General features: G+C 43.3%; 1 protein-coding gene across 14 annotated transcripts in view; it reads right to left on the bottom strand.

The window, feature by feature from the left end:
• LOC133474115 (A-kinase anchor protein 13) overlaps positions 1-21,314 on the bottom strand; it is a 226,047-nt gene that overhangs the window by 138,190 nt on the left and 66,543 nt on the right. For 13 of the 14 annotated variants that reach the window (XR_009787354.1, XR_009787353.1, XM_061765461.1 and 10 more), the window contains exons 6-9: positions 20,268-20,451; positions 11,694-11,886; positions 10,301-11,570; positions 6,331-6,407 (exon numbers count right to left, since the gene is read on the bottom strand). Coding sequence is in view for 12 of the 14 variants with exons in the window: in XM_061765461.1 (XP_061621445.1) it covers positions 6,331-6,407; positions 10,301-11,570; positions 11,694-11,886; positions 20,268-20,451 (1,724 nt within the window). In the remaining 2 variants the exon portion in view is untranslated. The remainder of the gene's footprint in view (positions 1-6,330; positions 6,408-10,300; positions 11,571-11,693; positions 11,887-20,267; positions 20,452-21,314) is intronic. The other variant, XM_061765453.1, reaches the window with a different exon arrangement.

Here is a 21,314-nt window from a genome sequence, read left to right as displayed (position 1 = left end):
AACAAGAACAAATGTCTGACCTTGCCGTTCCAGTACTTTTGGAGGGGACTGTATATTGTACATTGCAAATGTTTATTTGTGCACATACAAACATCGACAAAAAGGCAGGCTTCATTTCCTTGTCTTGGACTATGGCAAATGCGGCATTTTCTGCAGGAGCTCGTGCGTGGGAAGGTTTTTTTATTTATTCTTTTCCTCAGGGACTGACTAGATTGGACCATTGGAAGCTCCCCGCTCGGCCACCCTCGCGTCGGCGTTTGGCTCCTTCAGCTGGCCGAGACAGACGCACACGCCCGCTTGGGCACATCTCCAGCTAACCGGTCAACTCCTTAGCAGAACCGAGACGGCCGGTCAAGGACCTCGCCGCCTCGGCCGCAGAGCTCACTGCAAGGTGGCGACGAAACAGACCGCTCCACGAACAGGAGGCGAGCTGTCCGGAAACTCGGCGAGCACAGTTTCTAGAGCCTAGTCTGCCACGCGCAGCTCAGCAGAAAATGTAAAATCCTCTTTTGAGCCTTGCATACAGCTGCATACATCAGTAATGGCGGCTCTGTACATGCATAAAGTTAACGAATAACTACAAACACTACAGATGTCAACCAATCAGCGTTTTTCAGCACAGGCCGCCCCTTCGAGAGTTCCTGGGAGTCAAGAGTTCCTGCTAGAAGACCCTGGGTGTGAGAAGGAATTAAATAATCGTCAGGGAACCTTCTGTACCCTTTTTTTTCAGTAGGAACACAAGGGGAACTAAATTGGTCACGCATTAGCCGACCCTGCCGCCAGTTGAGTGATCTCACTAGCTCGTTAGCTCACTAACTCGTTAGCTTGCGGGCTAACAAACGTAACCAGCGTTGGGGCCGTACAGTATGCCATCGTCAGCTTTGTGCGCCGCGCATGGGTCCCCACATCATAGACGTAGTAGCCCAAATAACAAAAAGACAACAATTCAGGGAAGATGCATTTTTTTCGGGTTGTAGGCATAACTTGATGGTTAACTGCATGCTGCAGTGGTAATAAGGAGCCAGGTTATTACTAAAGAACTGACAATTCTTGGTTGACAATTGTGCCAAATAACCATTGATTGAATGACGACGTTCAATACTTATATACTGGGAGACAGCCAACAAATGCCAAAAAGCCTGAGTGCGTACTTGGGCTTGTATTTAACCCCGGCCAAAAAATCCGGACAACTGAAATGGTGAAAATGGTGTACATCTCCAAAATTCCGTACTAAATTGTTCTCAGTCTTTGCACATTTTCAGTACTTATCTTCACACATATTTAATGTATTTAGAAACAAATCACGGAAATGAATTCATAGGCTCTTTAAGAGTTGTATCCGAGTACCCTTGATGTGGATCAGCACGACATCATCGGCAAATAAAGGACGTCCCAGGCTGCCCCAACTAAACCCCATGAACCTAGAATTTTTACCAATAAAAAACATTAGAAAAAAAAACTACTACTCTGATGTACCTTGGTTAAGGAGATAAACCGATAAAATTTGAAGCTGTTGATTTGGCAGAATGTTGTTTCATCAGTTAATACAGGCTAGAGGTACAAAAAAAATTAACAGCTGCCACACTTATTTGTCACAATGATTTTTACGGTTTTATGTAGCGGTTCGATATGCTCACACTCGTTTAAGTTTCATGAGATGCTGTTGCGCGATGCAATTTGCATATTTCAACATAGCACGCGACTGTAATTCAATGTGTTGCTCCAGCAACATGTTACTGTATAATAAATTACAACAGAGATGATCGGACCGTGTACGCAAGTACAATTAAATGATCTGCCGTCTAATTGCGTGCACATTTTTGTCATATCGCTCCGGCTGCTTTGATCGATTGACAGCGTTGTGACATAATGTGTAGGGGGGAAAAAAACAGCACGCTTGTTCCACTGCGCCTTCACTGTGAAATAATGCAACTCAGCCAACACTCTAGCCCCCTACTGCAGTGTGTACAGCCTCAGTGAAAATATAGCACATTTCAACAGGACCAAACAGCATGAAGCGAGTGAAGGGCTTACGAGGCAAGACTGCCCTCTGTTGGCAAGTGCCGCTTATAAGCGTGGAGAGGAAACATCTGGCTTTCGGGGGAAAAAAAAAAAAAAAAAAAAAACACCAATGTGAAACCGCAAGCCTTGAATATGCGGAAAGCCGCTCAGGCTTTCGGCTGCCTAGGAATCTGTCAGTCAGCAACATTTTGGTGAGAAGATGGCCTCCATGTGCTTGTGCATATATAAACTAAAGCAGGAGAGATCCTGTTGCACAGTTTAAACTCCATGTAAAAGTTCACTTTAAAAACGCACAAGATCAAAAATGAATGCCTGAGTCAAAAGGAAAATATGTCCTGGGGGCTACAAATCTGTCGCTGGCACCTCAAAGTGCATGTAAGCAAATTCTGCCTCATTACTCTCGTCGTCTTTCACAAGATTTCCTCCTGACTTGCTAAGTGACATTTACCCCTGCCTGCACGACCGTGGCTGCCAAAGACAAAATCACCAAAGTTCAGTTTGATGCAGCAGAATAATATGCTGCTGAACGGCAACAATTTCCTATTAAGCGTGACTTTTCTTTGAATGGACATCGACAATTGAAAATATAAAATCTTTTCAATATTTACGATGGTGGGAACAGAGGGCTGAATATACAGTGAGCCCTCACCTATTCGTGGTTCCCTATTCACAAATTCACCTAATCATGTTTTTATCTGTGAAACCTATCCTCGGCTATTCAATGAAAAACTCACCTATTCCCATTTTTGTGTGCTTTATGTAACACCCTCATGCCACAAGATGGCACAAAGAATAAAAACACTGGAAGGTGGTAATTGGTGTCAAAGTACATTGAAGAGATGTATTTCAACTGAGAGACAAGTGTTGTATATCGGGGAGGAGCAAAGTTTGGCCTGTGTTGTTAATGGAAGTTACAGTCTTCCAGTGCATTTTTTCAAAATCAAATACTCTTCAAGCCATTTATTTTGAAAGGTAATGGTGATTAAATAGCGATGCTTGCGGTCACTGTCGCCAAAATGTGCCTGAGCAATCAAGGCCACGCAGGACCCACCTAACAAAATCCTCATCCTCACTTTTATTTCACCCACATCACAGAGATGAGGCTCTGGGGGATTGTGAGTAGAGGGCAAACAAGGCAACGCTAGGTGAATTCTGCTTCACGATGATAGTAAGACCCCAAAACGAATGATCCAAACTTTTGGTATATACAGTAGCTGCCTGTTAATGGCACGAAAAAGTTAAATTGTGAAGCTCAACGGAGGAGACTGATCAGCACAATGTGGTTACGTCATCAACGTGAGCAAAGGTGGCGTAATTGGAGCTAAGGTTTCTATAAATTATGACTACTGTCAGATTTGTGGCCAGTTTATACAAAGGTGATGAGTATGTGTACAACTATAACGTGACTTCGTTCAGGGTGCTTGCTTGTCAAAGAAAAGTTTTGCTCAGTGATTTCAGCACTGTGAGACATCACCAGTGTACCAGCATTATGTCTGCAAGCGGCTACATTATAAGTCAAGTACTGTTGGTGAAAAAGAATTATTGCGACTGGCAAATTTTGTCAAAACTTTTTATTAAGTTAATATTTGTATTTCTTATCAAGGTGTCTTCATTTTCATTTTAGTTGAGTTAGTCTGGTCTAAGCTCGTCAACGAATAGCCACGACACGGACCTACTGTGATGTTGCATCCTAAAATGCTAGCTGGTTACAAGAAATGGTAAGAACTAAAAATTCCAAGTTTAAACTGAACTCCAGTGTCCCCATCCTGCCTCAAAGTCTGCGCGGACCAGCTCACTCCAGTCTTCATACAGATCTTCAACAGATCTCTGGAACTGTGCGAAGTACCATCCTTTTTCAAACGCTCCACCATCATTCCAGTCACCAAGAAACCTGCAATGACTACAGGCCTGTCGCCTTGACATATGTGGTCATGAAGTCCTTTGAAAGTCTCGTGCTGGACCACCTCAAAAGTGTCACAGGTCCCCTGCTGGACCCCCTGCAGTTTGCCTACCGAGCGAACAGTTCTGCAGATGATGCAGTCAACATGGGACTGCACTTCAGCCTAGAACACCTCGACAGTGCAGGGACCTACGTGCGGATCCTGTTCGTGGACTTCAGCTCAGCGTTCAACAACATCATCCCTGAACTCCTTTCCTCCAAGCTTCTCCAACTCAGCGTCTCGCCTGCCATCTGCCAGTGGATTTACAGCTTCCTGACGGGCAGGACACAGCAGGTGAGGCTGGGGGAGACCACCTCATCCACACGCAGCATCAGCACTAGGGCACCCCAAGGTTGTGTCCACTCTCCACTGCTCTTCACAAACGACTGCACCTCAACGCACCCGGCTGTAAAACTCCTGAAGTTTGCAGATGACACTACTGTCATCAAAGACGGTGACGAGTCTGCATATCGACAGGATGTGAAACGGCTGGAGATGTGGTGCGGCCGACACAACCTGGAGCTGAACACGCTAAAGACTAAAGAGATGATCGTGGACTTCAGGAGGCATCCTTCGCAACAGCTGCCCTTCACGCTGTCCAGCTGCCTTGTGTGAACCGTCGAGACCTTCAAGTTCCTGGGAATTACAGTCTCTCAGGACCTGAACTGGGCGGTCAACATCAACTCCATCCTCAAAAAGCCCCAGCAGAGGATGTACTTCCTGTGGCTTCTGAGGAAGCACGGCCTGCCATGGGAGCTGCTGAGGCAGTTCTACACAGGAGTCATCAAATCAGTCCTGTGTTCTTCCATCACAGTCTGGTTTGGTGCTGCTACAAAAAAGGAAAAATTCCGACTGCAACGGACAATCAAAACTGCTGAAAAGATTTTCAGTACCCCCGTAGAGGACTTGCACGCTGCCAGAACTTATACAAGAGCGTGCAAAATCCTCTCTGACCCTCCACATCCCGGTCACCGGCTCTTCCAGCTCCTTCCCTCAGGTAGGCGCTACCGATCAATGCCAACTAGAACTAGCAGACATTCCAACAGCTTCTCCCCTCTTGCAATCAACTTCTTAAACAGCTAACCGACAAATCCTGCCACAGTGGCCGACTGGTTAGAGCGTCAGCCTCACAGTTCTGAGGAAAGGGTTCAATCCCCGGCCCAACCTGTGTGGAGTTTGCATGTTCTCCCCGTGCCTGCGTGGGTTTTTTCCGGGCACTCCGGTTTCCTCCCACATCCCAAAAACATACATGAATTGGAGACTCTAAATTGCCCATAGGTGTGAATGTGAGTGCGAATGGTTGTTTGTTTGTATGTGCCCTGCGATTGGCTGGCAACCAGTTCAGGGTGTACCCCGCCTCCTGCCCGATGATAGCTGGGATAGGCTCCAGCACGCCCGCGACCCTAGTGAGGAGAAGCAGCTCAGAAAATGGATGGATGGATGGATGTTCTACCTATATTTAATTGAATACACTACAAAGACAAGATATTTAATGTTCAAACTGATAAACTTGATTGTTTTTAGCAAATAATCATTAACTTTGAATTTTATGGCTGCAACACATTCCAAAAAAGCTGGGACAGGTGGGAAAAAAGACTGAAAAAGTTTAGGAATGCTCATCAAACACCTGTTTGGAAAATCCCACAGGTGAACAGGCTAATTGGGAACAGGTGGGTGCCATGATTGGGTATAAAAGGAGCTTCCCTGAATTGCTCGGTCATTCACAAGCAAAGATGGGGCGAGGTTCACCTCTTTGTGAACAGTAAAATACGACAACGGAGACACCGGACTGTTGAACAGCTGAAGCTGTACATCAAGCAAGAATGGGAAAGAATTCCACCTACAAAGCTTAAACAATTAGTGTCCTCATTTCCCAAACGTGTGTGGAGTTTGCATGTTTTCCCCGTGCCTGTGTGGGTTTTCTCCGGGCACTCCGGTTTCCTCCCACATCCCAAAAACATGCATGGTAGGTTAATTGAAGACTCTAAATTGCCCGTAGTTGTGAATGTGAGTGCGAATAGTTGTTTGTTCATATGTGCCCGGCGATTGGCTGGCAACCAGTTCAGGGTGTACCCTGCCTCCTGCCCGATGATAGCTGGGATAGGCTCCACCACTCCTGCGAGCCTTGTGAGGATAACCGGCAATGGACAATGGATGGATTTTGAATGGATGGATTTTGAAATGCTGGTAAATATTTTAGCAAGAATCACAGAAATTGACACAAATAATTGACACATAAAAATTACCTGGCGGGCTGGATGTGGCCCCTGGGCCTTGCATTGTTTATGATGCTAATAATCACCATACACCACCAATGATAATAATAATAAGGATAACAACCAGGCACAACTCCACTGTGGGGACTTACCATGGAAGAGTTGGTCTCATCTCTTTCCTCTGCGGCACAGGTGGTCCCGGGGTGTTCCAACATGATCACCTTCACCGCTGGAGACCACGCACACACACACACAGGCACACACACAGATACACACACGCACAGATGCGCGCACACATGCACACACACACACAAAGACACACACACACACATCAGAGTGGGTGTGATGACAAAGCGGAAGCATGCAGGAATCAATAAGTGAGACATTTTCATCCTGGCTCCATACCGGTACACAAATACTGCACGCATGTGCAGGCACGCACACACACACACACACATAATGGAGTTGGAGCAGCCTGGGGTGAAAAATAACTTTGTTGCTGTGATCTATGTCTTCATTTTATACAAAGGGTTTTTTTCATGTGACCCCCCAAAGCGTCTTTGTTTTATTCAGGGCTCGAGAACACGACCAAAATGAACACACATACGACAAAAATACATCTGGTGGCACTTGCATGAGTGCCTGTTCCAATGCTCCCTCTAATACAGTCTCACTATATAAAATATGGTGGTAGAAAGCACTTTTTCACTACTTTCGTCAATCTTCTCCACCTGCTCTATTGTTCTGAAGAGAGATCGCGGTGAAGAGATAGCGTAGTCTCATTATTATTAATGGCCGTGCGTGTGGCCGTCCGCTGTCAGGCGAGGAGGAGCGGCCGACTCGGACGCAGATAGCACTGGTACCCACTCAGTTTCATAATGATATCGATCCGTCCCCTCCACTTTTTAAAAACTGCCTCTTCCTGAAGTCGGATCTCCAACTCAGCAAGGAAGACGAATTTTACAAGGCCGACATGGAATTCATACTATCTGCTTCTCATGTAAAACAGTAACTGTATACTGTAGTTACATGTTTTGTTGTACTTTTGTTAGGGTGGCAGCACTCAACTTTGGTCTTATATGTCGCCAGCTTTATAAATTCTGACTCTCAGGGAAACTGTTCACACCGTCAGCGCATCGCATATCACTCCCCACACTGTAAAACATTAGACAATTGTTCAACTGAAAACAAGGTAATTTGTAAAGTTATCTCTACTTGGCTGGATAAGTCTTGTGGCATGTACTCAACACTAGCTGAATTTAAATACCTTCAAAATAACAGTGGAAATAGTTACATCTTTTCTAATTTTATTTATTTATTTTGAGCCAACACCTAATTTTTTACAGCATGCGGCCAGCAGTGCAAAAGAGACTGTAGAGCCCTGCTTTGATTCCTGAAAGCTGAACTTTGGCTTTGGGGCGACTGCAATGTGTTTAAGGAAAATTTATGTGAAAATGTCATTACAAACCACCATCAAGTTTTTGGCTCCAGACGCTTCATTACACACATCTGAATGCATTTACATTTATCCCATATGAGAGTGGTATCAAAAACTTTTAATTAATGTGATATAAGGCATTAATAATTGCAGTAATATTAGAATTATTCTTTTTATTTAAACTGAAATGTAAAAATCAGCTCAATTCATTTCACTCAGTTACTCCTCTCACTGCGACTTGGGTTTCTGTTAAGCCATTTCTTGAGCGGTAGTTGGCTATATATTCATTGACTGCTGATGCATGCTTATACGAAACAGACGGCAGTCGTGACGGCAACGCCAGTGTGTAAATCCTCCAAGGGCCAGAATAAATTAGAAACTACAGTTAGGGGTTCCCGGTTTATGAGTGTGTTTCGTTCCTACGCCATAACCCAAATTTGTACGCAAGTCGGAACACTTCATAGTCTTGCACTATCAAAAACTATCAAATGGAAAACACCAAATACGGCGGTAACAAGTGTGCCTTCTTTAGTCATATGACCACATATTTTTACAATGGGCTGTAGTCTGTCACTAACAAATGCTAACGCAAAAGTCATAATTACAGTAAATTGTCTGAAACAAACACTTCTAACTAGGGATGGGTGATCATTCAATATCATCCATCCATCCATCCATTTTCTGAGCCGCTTCTCCTCACTAGGGTCGCGGGCGTGCTGGAGCCTATCCCAGCTGTCATCGGGCAGGAGGCGGGGTACACCCTGAACTGGTTGCCAGCCAATCGCAGGGCACATACAAACAAACAACCATGCGCACTCACATTCACACCTACGGGCAATTTAGAGTCTCCAATTAATGCATTTTTTTGGGATGTGGGAGGAAACCGGAGTGCCCGGAGAAAACCCACGCAGGCACAGGGAGAACATGCAAACTCCACACAGGCGGGGCCGGGGATTGAACCCGGGTCCTCAGAACTGTGAGACTGACGCTCTAACCAGTCGGTCACCATGCTGCCCATTCAATATCAATATACCGTAAATAATTCAATACATTTGAGTAAATAGATGATATTTATCGTTAGCCTAATAGCATGATTGCCTCAGTCATTTTGGAAATTTTTCATAAAACAAGAAAAAAACATTTAAAAAATGAGTCCAGTTGCTTCTGATTGAACCTTTGCGTCCATGACCTGGATGATTGAAAATCTACACATACATAAAGAAAAGCATAGTTTTTAGCAAGCACACAGGTATTTTTTATTAATATTGTGACAGTAGGTAAAATATGACTTGGGCTATGTTCACACTGGAGGGCATGATGCCCAATTCAGATATTTATTATTTTTTTAAATCCATTCTTTTAATGTAGTCCTTCACATTTCAAAAATAGATGCGGCATCTACTCTGGACGAAACGAGTATGACATCACACGCATACGCACAAAACAGAACACCATGTCGCGCATGCGCACAAACACGAGGCACCGTGTTGATGGAAGTAAATATGGCCCCTTGGGTAGGTCTTGTCATGACGCATTTGTGGCAATTTAAAGGATTTTGTGCAACTGGAGCCAGCCAACATTTTCTTATATTTATCAGTTGCAAAGTATCTTCTTTTGGCCACTGACTGTTTTCTGCTCCTTCGTCCGCCCTTGGATTACTGTGTTTTTTCTAATTGTCACATTTGTCACATTTTGATGACTTATAGGTCGAATGAGAGGACCTTGCTCATCCATACTGGACTGACATTTGACACATATCCGATTTATATATTTATATCCATATATATATATGAACGTATGGGTCGTATTTGAAAAAAAAAAAATTTTTAAATCGGAATTGTACTGTTCACATTGACATGAAAAAGTCAGATACGTCACATTGGGCAAAAAATAAATAAAAAATACATCAAAATTGACCTGCAGTGTGAACACAACCTTAGGCAAATAAACTTAGATTAACAATATAAAATTTATATGTGAATGTTAATACAAGCTCTCGAATGGCAACGCTGTATATTCTGTTGATCTTTGTTGACTGGACGGCGGCATAAAATTGTCGCAGGGCATCATTCAAAACAGCAACGGTGAAGTGTTCAGTTCGTATTTGTCTGTTTTTGTGCCAGGCGTTTTAATCACTTATTTTTATTTGTACGTTTTCTCCCCATTGATTTATTGCTGCTCAACTGCGAGTACATTTAAATCTTACCATGTTAACGCTTGAGACGTTCGTAGGGTGTACATTATAAGTTGATAATGTACAGTGATAGAATTTTCTGAGCCAATCAGAATTGAGTATTCACCAAGACCCTAGTATAACACTTAGTGCTTTTACACAGACATTCCAAGTGCCTAAAAAAGACACAGATCGATTTTCTTTTTTTTTTTAAAGCTATGCCTGGTATGATTAATTTTTTTGTCTTATCAAATAGAGCTGTTGCAAGAGTCTTGGAATCATGAATATTTTTCCATACAATTGTTTCCATTTTCCATACTTTTCCAGACCTGGAAATTTACGAAATCAAATTACATACTTTTCCATACTTGCGTAGGAACCGTGTCTAAGGAACATGTTGCAATATAATAAAATGGTGCATTACATTTTTCTTTGATATCTTATGGCTGATTCAAATCGCTCTGTCCCTTCCATCACCATGACCTTAGTGGTGACTGCATCTAACACATACCTTTATTCAGGTCAGCGCTGTTGGGATTTCCGTCTTCCACCATCCTTGCTGAAGCATCTCTGCCTTGTGACAGGTCACTTTCATAAGGTTCTAAAGCACCTGGCTCCTCGGGTGCCTCAGGATGCTCCTCCGTGTGGAAGCTGGGCTCCAAACCGGTGGCGGTTTCCTCTGAACTGGCAGCGGGTTCCACCGAAGTCCGCGAACATGTGCCGCTTTGGTCTTGCGTCATGCGGTCTTCTTCCTCCACATTGAAATCCTCAGTCGACTGCTGCTCTTCCAAGGGGGTACTTTCCTCGGTGAGGTGGAATATGTCTGTCGTGCAACTTCCGACCGACTGGAAACTGCCGTCGTCGTCGCTGGACAGGCCATGGGTTTGGCCCGAATCTGGATCAACGTCAGATTTGACTGTCTGTGAGCACTCTGTCTTCTCTGGCGTTTCCTCTCCAGATGGTAAAGCGATGTCAGCATCCTCCATCAAATTTAACTCAGAACATGCGGTCTGCTGATCAAGGTCTTGCTGCCACTCTGACGTATGATCCCGACTAGCTGTTTCCTGGTTTTGTTCCGAGCTGTTTACATCTGGCAGTGGGTCCCCCTCTCCGGGAGGCGGAACATCTGATTCTAGGGTTACATCATCACTTCCACCCGGAGGTGGGAGGTCTTTGTGCACTAAAGCCGCGTTCTGGGCTTCCTCCTCGGTTAAGGTGGGACCGTAACAAAGGTCCGGGCTGTGAGTCAAAGCCTTGCCATCTTGGTGAGACTCCTGGACTGGAGCGTCAGGCGACAGTGACTGGCCCATGACTAAACCTCCACTGCTCTCCTCCTCTGTGCTCTGAGATACTCTGTTTACTTCCTTGCCAGATAAGTCCTCTCCCTCTGTGGCCTCCCGTCCCTCTCCTCCTCTATCAGTTTCCTGCTCATCCCATCCTGCTAGTTGTTGAAGCCTTCCCACAAGCAGGGTGCTCCCCCCTTCTTGCCTTCCACACAAACTCAAGTTCTGTGCAGTGTCGGGCTGTTTGCTTCCCTCTGCCCTCTTAAAAGCAAGACACACCCAATCCTCGGGGGGGCCGAGGCCATGCTCCCCAGGGTGTACTACAGACACGCTCCAGTCTTCGTGGCCGCCATATCCGCAATTGTCACTACTGCCGATTACAACTGGGTTTTCCGCAGTGTTTGCTTGTGGGCAGCTCGTCGTCTCTGGCTCGACACCCTCGATGCACTCAGCAGCCGTGTGCAGACAATCAGAGTGCAGCTCCAGCACAGACACTCCCTGTGGGAAAAGTTGAGGTTAAGTGTGCCGTCAACTGCATGATTGCATAAGTTGTTCCGCCGCTTATTCAAACTACGCAGGAAGGTAAGACGTCAAGACAAACAATCAATTACCGTGACTCACCTTGGCGTGGAGATGACTCATCAAATGCAGCAGCTGCTCCACGCTCTGGCCAAGGTTTGGCGGGTCGCAGCCCGGGTACACGCTTTGCGTCAGGGTGTGCAAGCCGGGGTGGCCGCAAACCACGCGGGCGTCCGTCGGTACCGGCTGGACGTGCTGGGGCCCTCGGTCTGACTCGGCGTCTGCCTCAGCCCTGCTGCGGAATAAACACTTAGATCATCCCCCAAAGGAAGGCGCACAGCCCCGGTTGGCCCGTCGAGCACAGAGAGTTTTAACAGTGATGTCAACTGATCCGCACCCCCCTACTTTTGCTGCCCTAATCCATTTACAGTGAGAGCAAAGAAAGTCATTGTCGTTGTTGACAAGTCTTTTTTTGGCTGCTTAGAAGATAGTGGGTCATGCAATGACAACACGGAAATTAAAACTGCAAGCGTGATAGATGAGCTTCACACCCCCATTTTCACACCAAATACTCAAAATGATCGTCAAAATTTGATGCCATGCTTGGCCACATTAGACGGCGTAAGCAAAAATCTTTGCAATTTAGCATTGCCGATCTGTGTAGGACATAGGTGTCAAACTCAAGGCCCGGGGGCCAGATCCGGCCTGCCACATAATTTTATGTGGCCCGCGAAAGCAAATCATGCTCATCAAGTTCCATGATTGTTGCTAAAATGTGTACCCAAATTTCAAATTGTCATAATAAACAATAATGTTGAGATATTGCATTTTTCTTTCATTTTTCCAAACCCTTCTTCTCCAGTAACTTAAACAATACTTGAACAAACTATTATCCTTGTATTTTGATTTCAAAACTAGTTATCCCTCAATTTGTTGTGTAATGGTAACAATATGATTTGGTGATTAAACATTTCACTGTTCTAACGGCCCTCTGAGGGAAATCATAACTTCAATGCGGCCTGAGACATAAATGAGTTGGACACCCCTGGTCTAGGAGATCTGATTTTGATACTGGCACATTTCTGCAACTTGGCCACATTAGACGGCGTAAGCAAAAAATCTTTGCAATTTACCATTGCCGATCTGTGTAGGACATAGGTGTCAAACTCAAGGCCCGGGGGCCAGATCTGGCCTGCCACATCATTTTATGTGGCCCGCGAAAGCAAATCATGCTCATCAAGTTCCATGATTGTTGCTAAAAATGTGTACCCAAATTTCAAATTGTCATAATAAAAAATAATGTTGAGATATTGCATTTTTCTTTCATTTTTCCAAACCCTTCTTCTCCAGTAACTTAAACAATACTTGAACAAACTATTATCCTTGTCTTTTGATTTCAAAACTAGTTATCCCTCAATTTGTTGTGTAATGGTAACAATATGATTTGGTGATTAAACATTTCACTGTTCTAACGGCCCTCTGAGGGAAATCATAACTTCAATGCGGCCCGAGACAAAAATGAGTTGGACACCCCTGGTCTAGGAGATCTGATTTTGATACTGGCACATTTCTGCAACTCCCCTTGTACTTTGTCAAAGTACGAACCCAAAATATCTGCTTCTAACAAAAATAGCAGACAGTTTAATTTTGGGCATGGGTCCTTGAGACTTTTCTTGCATCCTGGTATAATAGACATGTCCACCCAATTTCATGGCAACTGGTGAAACTTTCGGAGGCCCTTCTGAGAGAGTTTTCAAAATGATCATCCAGCTTTGACGCAATGCTCTGCCCACATTTGACATCGGCAAATTGGCTTTGCATTTTAATGTTGCCCATCTGTATGGGGTACCTGCTTCTGAGCCATTAGAAGTCCTTAAAGTACAGACCCTGATACTCGCCAAATTTAGCTGGCCCCAAACCAAAAGGGTCGACTTACAACTTTATGTCGATCGGTGAAACTGCTGTCAGGGACTAATTTTTAAACTTTCCGAGAATCTTCAAATTTTTGCATTGTCGATTTGACTTGGATACTTGCTTCCGATTGAGACACATTTTGTCAAATTACGAGCCCAAGTAATGCGAGTAAGTACGAGCACAAAATGTTTGCTTTTTAAACAAAAATGGACAACTTCCTGTTCAATTTCGGGTCGGGATCTTTTAGACTTTTCATGCATCCTTTCATTTGCCTACCGAGCGAACAGGTCTGCGGATGATGCAGTCAACATGGGACTGCACTTCATCCTAGAACACCTCGACAGTGCAGGGACCCATGCGAGGATCCTGTTCGTGGACTTCAGCTCAGCGTTAAACCCCATCATTCCTGAACTCCTTTCCACCAAGCTTCTCCAGCTCAGCGTCTCGCCTGCCTTCTGCCAGTGGATTTACAGCTTCCTGACGGGCAGGACACAGCAGGTAAGGCAGGGGGAGACCACCTCATCCACACGCAGCATCAGCACTGGGGCGCCCAAAGGTTATGTCCTCTCTCCGCTGCTCTTCTCTCTCTACATGAACGACTGCACCTCAACGCACCCGGCTGTCAAACTCCTGAAGTTTGCAGATGACACCACTGTCATCTGCCTCATCAAGGACGGTGACGAGTCTGCATATCGACAGGAAGTGGAGCGGCTGGAGCTGTGGTGTGGCCGACACAACCTAGAGCTGAACACGCTCAAGACTGTAGAGATGATCGTGGACTTCAGGAGGCATCCTTCGCCACAGCTGTCCCTCACGCTGTCCAGCTGCCCTGTGTCAACGTCGAGACCTTCAAGTTCCTGGGAATTACAGTCTCTCACGACCTGAAGTGGGCCATCAACATCAACTCCGTCCTCAAAAAGACCCAGCAGAGGATGTACTTCCTGCGGCTTCTGGGAAAGCACGGCCGGCCACAGGAGCTGCTGAGGCAGTTCTACACAGCAGTCATCGAATCAGTCCTGTGTTCTTCCATCACAGTCTGGTTTGGTGGTGCTACAAAAAAGGACAAACTCCGACTGCAACGGACAATCAAAACTGCTGAATAGATTGTCGGTACCCCTCTACCCACTCTTGAGGACTTGCACGCTGTCAGAACTAAGACAAGAGCGTGCAAAATCCTCTCGAACCCTCCACATCCCGGTCACCGGCTCTTCCAGCGCCTTCGCTCAGGTAGGCGCTACCGATCAATGCCAACTAGAACTAGCAGACATTCCAACAGCTTATTCCCTCTTGCAATCAACTTCTTAAACAGCTAACCAACAATTCCATTGCAACATGCTGCCAATTTTTTTGTCTTGAGTTTGTTGTCACATTTCTGTCGGGCCAATTATACATTACTCGTGCACTCACTGTAGTAGTCTCGCCAGGCTGCACTATTTGCATATCTGTTGTTGACCAATACTGGCCACTCATGCCAGATTAGCATCTGCCCCATTTGCACACTGATTGAGGAGTATCTGCAACATTTGCACAATCAACATTGTCCCAGATTATCGCACTACTAGTCACTTTAAACTGCATACATTCCTTGAACTCTCGGCGCCCTTTGCACAATGGTCTTTCCGCCGGACTATTGCTATATTAGTCATTCAAACTGCTCTAAGTGCTAGAGGACTCTGCATCTTTTTGCACAATTGTCAAAAATAAATAAATACATTTGTACCGACATTACCAGATAACTAGCAACCCTTTATTGCTCAGTGACTGTTTTTGTCAATGACATTGTCTCTCAAAAATGTCCTCTGTCAATTGACTGTCTGTTGTCGTACTAGAGCTGCTCCAACTACCGGAGACAAATTCCTTGTGTGTTTTTTGGACATACTTGGCAAATAAAGATGATTCTGATGATAAGCAATGCAAGCAAATGTATTTATGTATTTATTTAAAGACAAAGAAAAACAACATCTTATAAACATTTAAAACAAAACAAATAAAATAAAAGTGCAATTAAAACAGCGCACAGAGCAAGAAATATCATTTAAAAGTGGAAATGCTCTAAAAAGCATGAGAAAAAATTTGTTTTTAACTTGGACTTAAAACCATTCACACTTGGGGCTGATGTCACTTTTATTGGCAACTTATTTCATTTGTGTGGAGCATAATAGCTAAATGGTGTTTCACCATGTTTGCTTTGGACTCTGTGTTCCACTAGTTGACCTGCGTCTGTCGATCTCAGAGCCCTACTGGGTTTATATTCCATTAGCATTTCTTTCATGTATTCAGGACCTAAACCATTTAGTGATTTATAGACCAGTAGCAGAACTTTAAAATCAATTCTAAAGCTGACTGTAAACCACGGTAAAGACTTTAGAATTGGAGTAATATGCTCTGACCTCTTTGTTCTGGTCAGAACCCCCATGATAGACATGTTCTCTCAATTTCGTTGTGACTGGTAAAACTGGTGTTGGGGGGCTATTTTTTTTCTACATTTCCAGGGGGCCCTTCTGAAAGTTTTACAGGTGGATGGTGTTCAGGATAATAGACAGTGACCCGTGAACGAGGAACATTTCCGCGACCCTTTCGTCCAGTTTCTAAAGTGGTTCCCTTGTTTTTGCACCTGTGGAAGAGTGAGGGACCCCAGCCAGCACCATTTGCGCAACATTGAGTGCAGTATGTTTACCTCCTACAGACCTCATTAGTGTGTTGGCGTGAGAAAGCCATTGCGGGAGGAACACATGCCATCCAGTTAAATATGTAATGTCGAGATGACCCTGCTGTATGTGTATGTGTGTGTGCGTCCGTGCTTGGCCCTGAATTGCAAGTGTCATATCTGGAGAAGAAGAGGCACTGCTCATCACTTGGCTAACACCATCCCTACTGTGAAGCACAGTGGTGGCAGCATCCTGCTGTGGGGCTGTTTTTCTGCTGCAGGAACTGGGCGACTAGTCCGCATAGAGGGTAAGAAGACAGCTGCCAAATATAGAGAAATTATTTAAGAGAACTTGCTCCAGAGTTGGCTGTGACTCAGACTAGGGCGTCGATTCACCTTCCAACATGACAATGACCCAAAGCACACAGCCAAGATAACAAAGGAGTGGCTTCAGGAGCAGCCTCTGAATGTCCTTGAGTGGCCCAGCCAGAGCCCGGACTTGAATTCAATCTCTGGATTCAAGGAATCCATTTCCAATCCAATTCTGGAATCCATCTCTGGAAAGACCTAAAAATGGCTGTCCACTGACACTGCCCATCCAACCTGACTAACCTTGAGAGGATCTGCAGAGAAGAATGGGAGAAAATGCCCCAAAACAGGTGTGCCAAGCTTGTAGAGACATACCCAAGAAGACTTGAGGCGGTGATTGCTGCCAAAGGTGCTTCGACAAAATATTAAGCCAAGGGTGTGAATACTTATGTACCTATTATCTTTAAATGTTTACATTTTCACAACTGTCTGAAATTTTTTTTTAAATTTTTTATTATGGGATATTTTATGTTGAAAGAAAACTATACTCAATACTCTATCTATCTATATATATTTATATATATCTATATATATATATATATATATATATATATATATATATATATATTTATTAGACAATACAGTCGTGTCACTATTTTTGTCCATGACTGTAAGGTGGGTAGATGGGTAGGTTGGTGGTTGACTGGATGCTAGGTAGGTAGCATGGTAGGGTATGTGAGTTTCTGTGGGCTGGCAGGTATGTCAAGGCAGATGGATGGGTGACTAGGTAGATCAATATGTGTGTATTATTTGGCCAGCTTAGTTGGGAGATGTGTAGACTGATCATCTCCCATGTATATAAATGGTATTTACTCTCTCTCAGCTCTTTGAAACAATGCAACGCAGTTAAAAAGACAACACCCCTAAAAGCACCCCGCGCCTAAAATCATCCACCGCCGAGGCAATTAAGAGTTTAACCTGGACGCAGCCCTCGGGACCCCAGAGAAGACAGCAGAGTCAAATACAACGAAGCTGTGCATAAAAACAGGCCAGTGGAGGGGGGTGGGGGTGGGGGGGATGGAAACTCAGTTGTACTGTACCGCAATAGAGAAATATGCAGGTAGAAAGTGACAGATAAGCAGGAGAAGAGAAGAGGAAATGGATAGATTGAGAAAGAGAGCCCGAGATGAGAAAGAGCGAAGGAGAGCGAGCTAGCGCAGCGTACACAAGCTCGCTCCTCCATGAGAAGAAGGTCACCGGCTCTCTCGGAGGACTTCCTTAAATAAAGTCCCGTATCCTGCTGCTCTTCACTGGGCAAACAACCTCCTCTACTCTTTATTTATTTATTTTTTCTGTAATAACCTATTTCAAATTTATGTTGTTTTTTTCATATTGCATGCATTAATTAAACTTTTCTATTTATTCATCAATGATTACCGTAATTTCTCGTGTATAATGCGCACCCAGGTATAATACGCACCACCCAAGTTGACCTCAAAATTCTGGAAAACCCTTTTACCTATGTATAACTTTAGCAATGCATGATTTTGCTTCTACCCATATCATCAAAACATGAAGTATCATCTGTATTTTGTTAGTTTTTTTCGCATTATTATTTTTAAGCATTTTATTTGAACACACAGTACTTTTTTTAATTTACTTGCTCTTATTTTGAAATTCGCAGCCCTACTTTTATTTAGTAAATTAGAAAACACACAATTGTGCTCATAAATTTGATTACCGAGGCAGAATTTGTAAGAAACATGAAGGACCAGGCAAAATACATTTAATTTTATTTTAATGGGATACAAATTAAACGGTCAAACATTTCCGAAAAGCATTATCATTAAACAAAACATAACCATAAAGAAATTAATGATGGTGGTTGTTCAGTCATCAGTCATATTTAAAGAAAAAAATAAAAATACAAATTTGCACAACAGTACATTTATGCAGTCATACGTACCCTTGTCATATTGGAATGAAAGTGTAGGCTACACCTTTTTTATAACCACTAGGTGGCAGTGGCATATTAGAATGAAAGTGTACACCTTTTGCATAACCTCTAGGTGGCGGTGGAATTTTGGAATGAAAGTGTACAGCTTTTTCATAACCTCTAGATGGCGGCATACATTTATAAAATTTGAAAGGTTTTCCCATTTGGCCCTATGCCTATGTATAATGCGCACTATTGACTTTTGACAATTTTTGGAGGAAAACAATGCGCATTATACACGAGAAATTACGGTAATTTGTAGTAGTCATTTATTTTTGTATTTGTTCGTTTTGTACCGAACTGCTCAGGTATCAGTTGTAATGTTTATTACCGATTCACCTTTTTATCAAAAGCTGTATCATACATGGTTTTTATGCACATTTATGATGTCTCCTTTAAGTATTTGTTTTATTAAGCAATTGTTTATTTTGTTAATTTTTACAATCATTTTTTTCTAATAACCTATTTTTATTGCATTGTTTTCTGTATTGGATCTATTACTATAATGTTCTTTTGCATTTATTGTATTGCATTTACTTATTCATTCACTTCATTCATCCATTCATTTTCCGTACCGCTTATCCTATAGGGTCATGGGCATGCTGGAGCCTATCCCAGGTATCTTCGGGCGAGAGGCGGGGTACACCCTGAACTGGTCGCCAGCCAATCGCAAGGCACATAAACAAACAACCATTCGCACTCACATTCACACCTACAGGCAATTTAGACTCTTCAATTAACCTACCATGCATATTTTTGGGATGTGGGAGGAAAACCGGTGAACCTGGAAAAAACCCGGGGAGAACATGCCAACTCCACACAGGCGAGGCCGGATTTGAACCCGGGTCCTCAGAACTGTGAGGCGGACGTGCTAACCAGTCGTCCACCTTTTCGCCTCCTTCCCTTTTATTAGGTAATTTTATTTCTTTTATAATTTTATAATTTATTATTTATTTATTCCTTTCATTTTGTAATAACCATTTTGTTCTTTTCGCACATCCTTTTCATTATCCATTTATTCAATCATTGATTTATTTTAAATATTGACTATTGCACGTTTTCATTTTTTGTATTTCATCTATATATTTTTATATTTTTTGTCATGCGTTAGTTATTGAAATTATTATGAATGAAAAAAAAATTATGCTTGATGGAGCACAGTTTTGAAGCATTTTGTTGCCTTCCTTATTCTGCAAGCATCAGTAGGTTTCTGGCCCCAACAAAGAGAAACAGTCCCATCACTCCCCAGGAATGATTATTCTATATTACAAGTTCCGGGATACGACTCAGAGTCGGAAAACATGAACACATTACCCCAGTACTCCGCACATTCCACTGGCTTCCTATCACTGCCAGAAAACCCTATAAGGTCGCTCCTATCACACATCACTGCATCTATGAAAACAACCCACCATACCTCAAATAACTCCTCACCCAGCAAAACCCAACCAGGATAACACACTCTGCACGGCAAAACCAGCAGAATCAAGCTCTGGACCATGGGTGACTAGGCCTTCTGCACCACGTCTGTGGAACTGCCTGCCTAGCCACCTCATGATCCATCATTCCGTGGATACCTTCAAAAATCACCTCAACTCTTTCCTCTTTAAAGAGGCTTTTAACTTACCTTGAGCGCCCCCCTTTTTAAATTTATTTTTGTACTGTACATTTCTACGGTGCTTGTAGCACTTTGAGATTTTAGAGAATTAAAAATGCATTATATATTAAATGTATTATTATTTTTATTATTTACTCATTGAATCACCCCTACGGTATGTCGTGACAAGCCCATCAACTGAGCAGGACTCACTGTGCGAGGAGCTGCTGGAGGCTGGTGTGACCCCGAAGCGCTGCAACGGCGGCGGGCGTGTGGCCCTGCTTGTTTGGCAGTTGTGCTGCGTCCCTCGCCCCTGGCTGCTGCAGCAAGAAACCCGTGACACGGAAAAGGCCCCGGCGGGCCGAAAAATGCAGCAGGGTCTCCCGCGGGTGTAGGTCTAGAGGAGAAAGGGCGGTATGACCAAAACAAAAATTAAATACAGGCAGTCATTACTGCGCAATTTAAGTTAAATTTAAGTTAAGATTTTTCAGGGTGAAACATTCAGCACAGTACTGAGGCGAACCCACATGGAATATATTAGGTAAAGGACAGGAAGTATCATCATGCTCAAGCCACTGCCTCGTAAACAACTAGAGGGCAGCTCAGCCTCTGGCTAGCAGATATCAGGACTAGCGATATGCTTTTGGCTGCATGTCAAACTCGACATTCACTTGTTTTAAACAGCAAAATAATTTGCTAAAAAGAAGGCAAACTCTTAGTGTTGCACACTTCTAAAAAAGAAAACAATTACCGTAATTTCTCGTGTATAATGCGCACCCCCAAAGTTGACCTCAAAATTCTGGTAAACCATTCTACCTATGTATAATGCATTTTTACAATGCATGATTTTGCTTCTACCCATATAATCAAAACAAAGTATTTTTTCAAATAATTATTCTAAAGTTAAGCACTTTATTTGAACATGTAATACTTATTATTAATACTTATTTACTTGCTCTTATTTTGAAATTCACAGCCTTATTTTTATTTAGTAAATGAGAAAACACACAGTTGTGCTCATATGTTTGATTACCCAGGCAGAATTTGTAAGATGGGTACAATATTTTAAAGAAACCATGAAGGGCTAGGCGAAACACATTTTATTTAATTTTAAAGGGATTCAAATCAAACTCAAGCATTTCAGAAAATCATTATCATGAAATAAAACATAACCATAAAGAAATTAATGATAGTTGTTGTTCAGTCATATTTAAAAAAAAAAACAATATTTCACAAATTCTGCCAGGGTATGTAAACTTA

Source organism: Phyllopteryx taeniolatus, chromosome 2, assembly GCF_024500385.1.
Source record: "Phyllopteryx taeniolatus isolate TA_2022b chromosome 2, UOR_Ptae_1.2, whole genome shotgun sequence".
NCBI lineage: Eukaryota > Metazoa > Chordata > Actinopteri > Syngnathiformes > Syngnathidae > Phyllopteryx > Phyllopteryx taeniolatus.
This window is presented reverse-complemented; position numbering and strand designations above follow the sequence as displayed.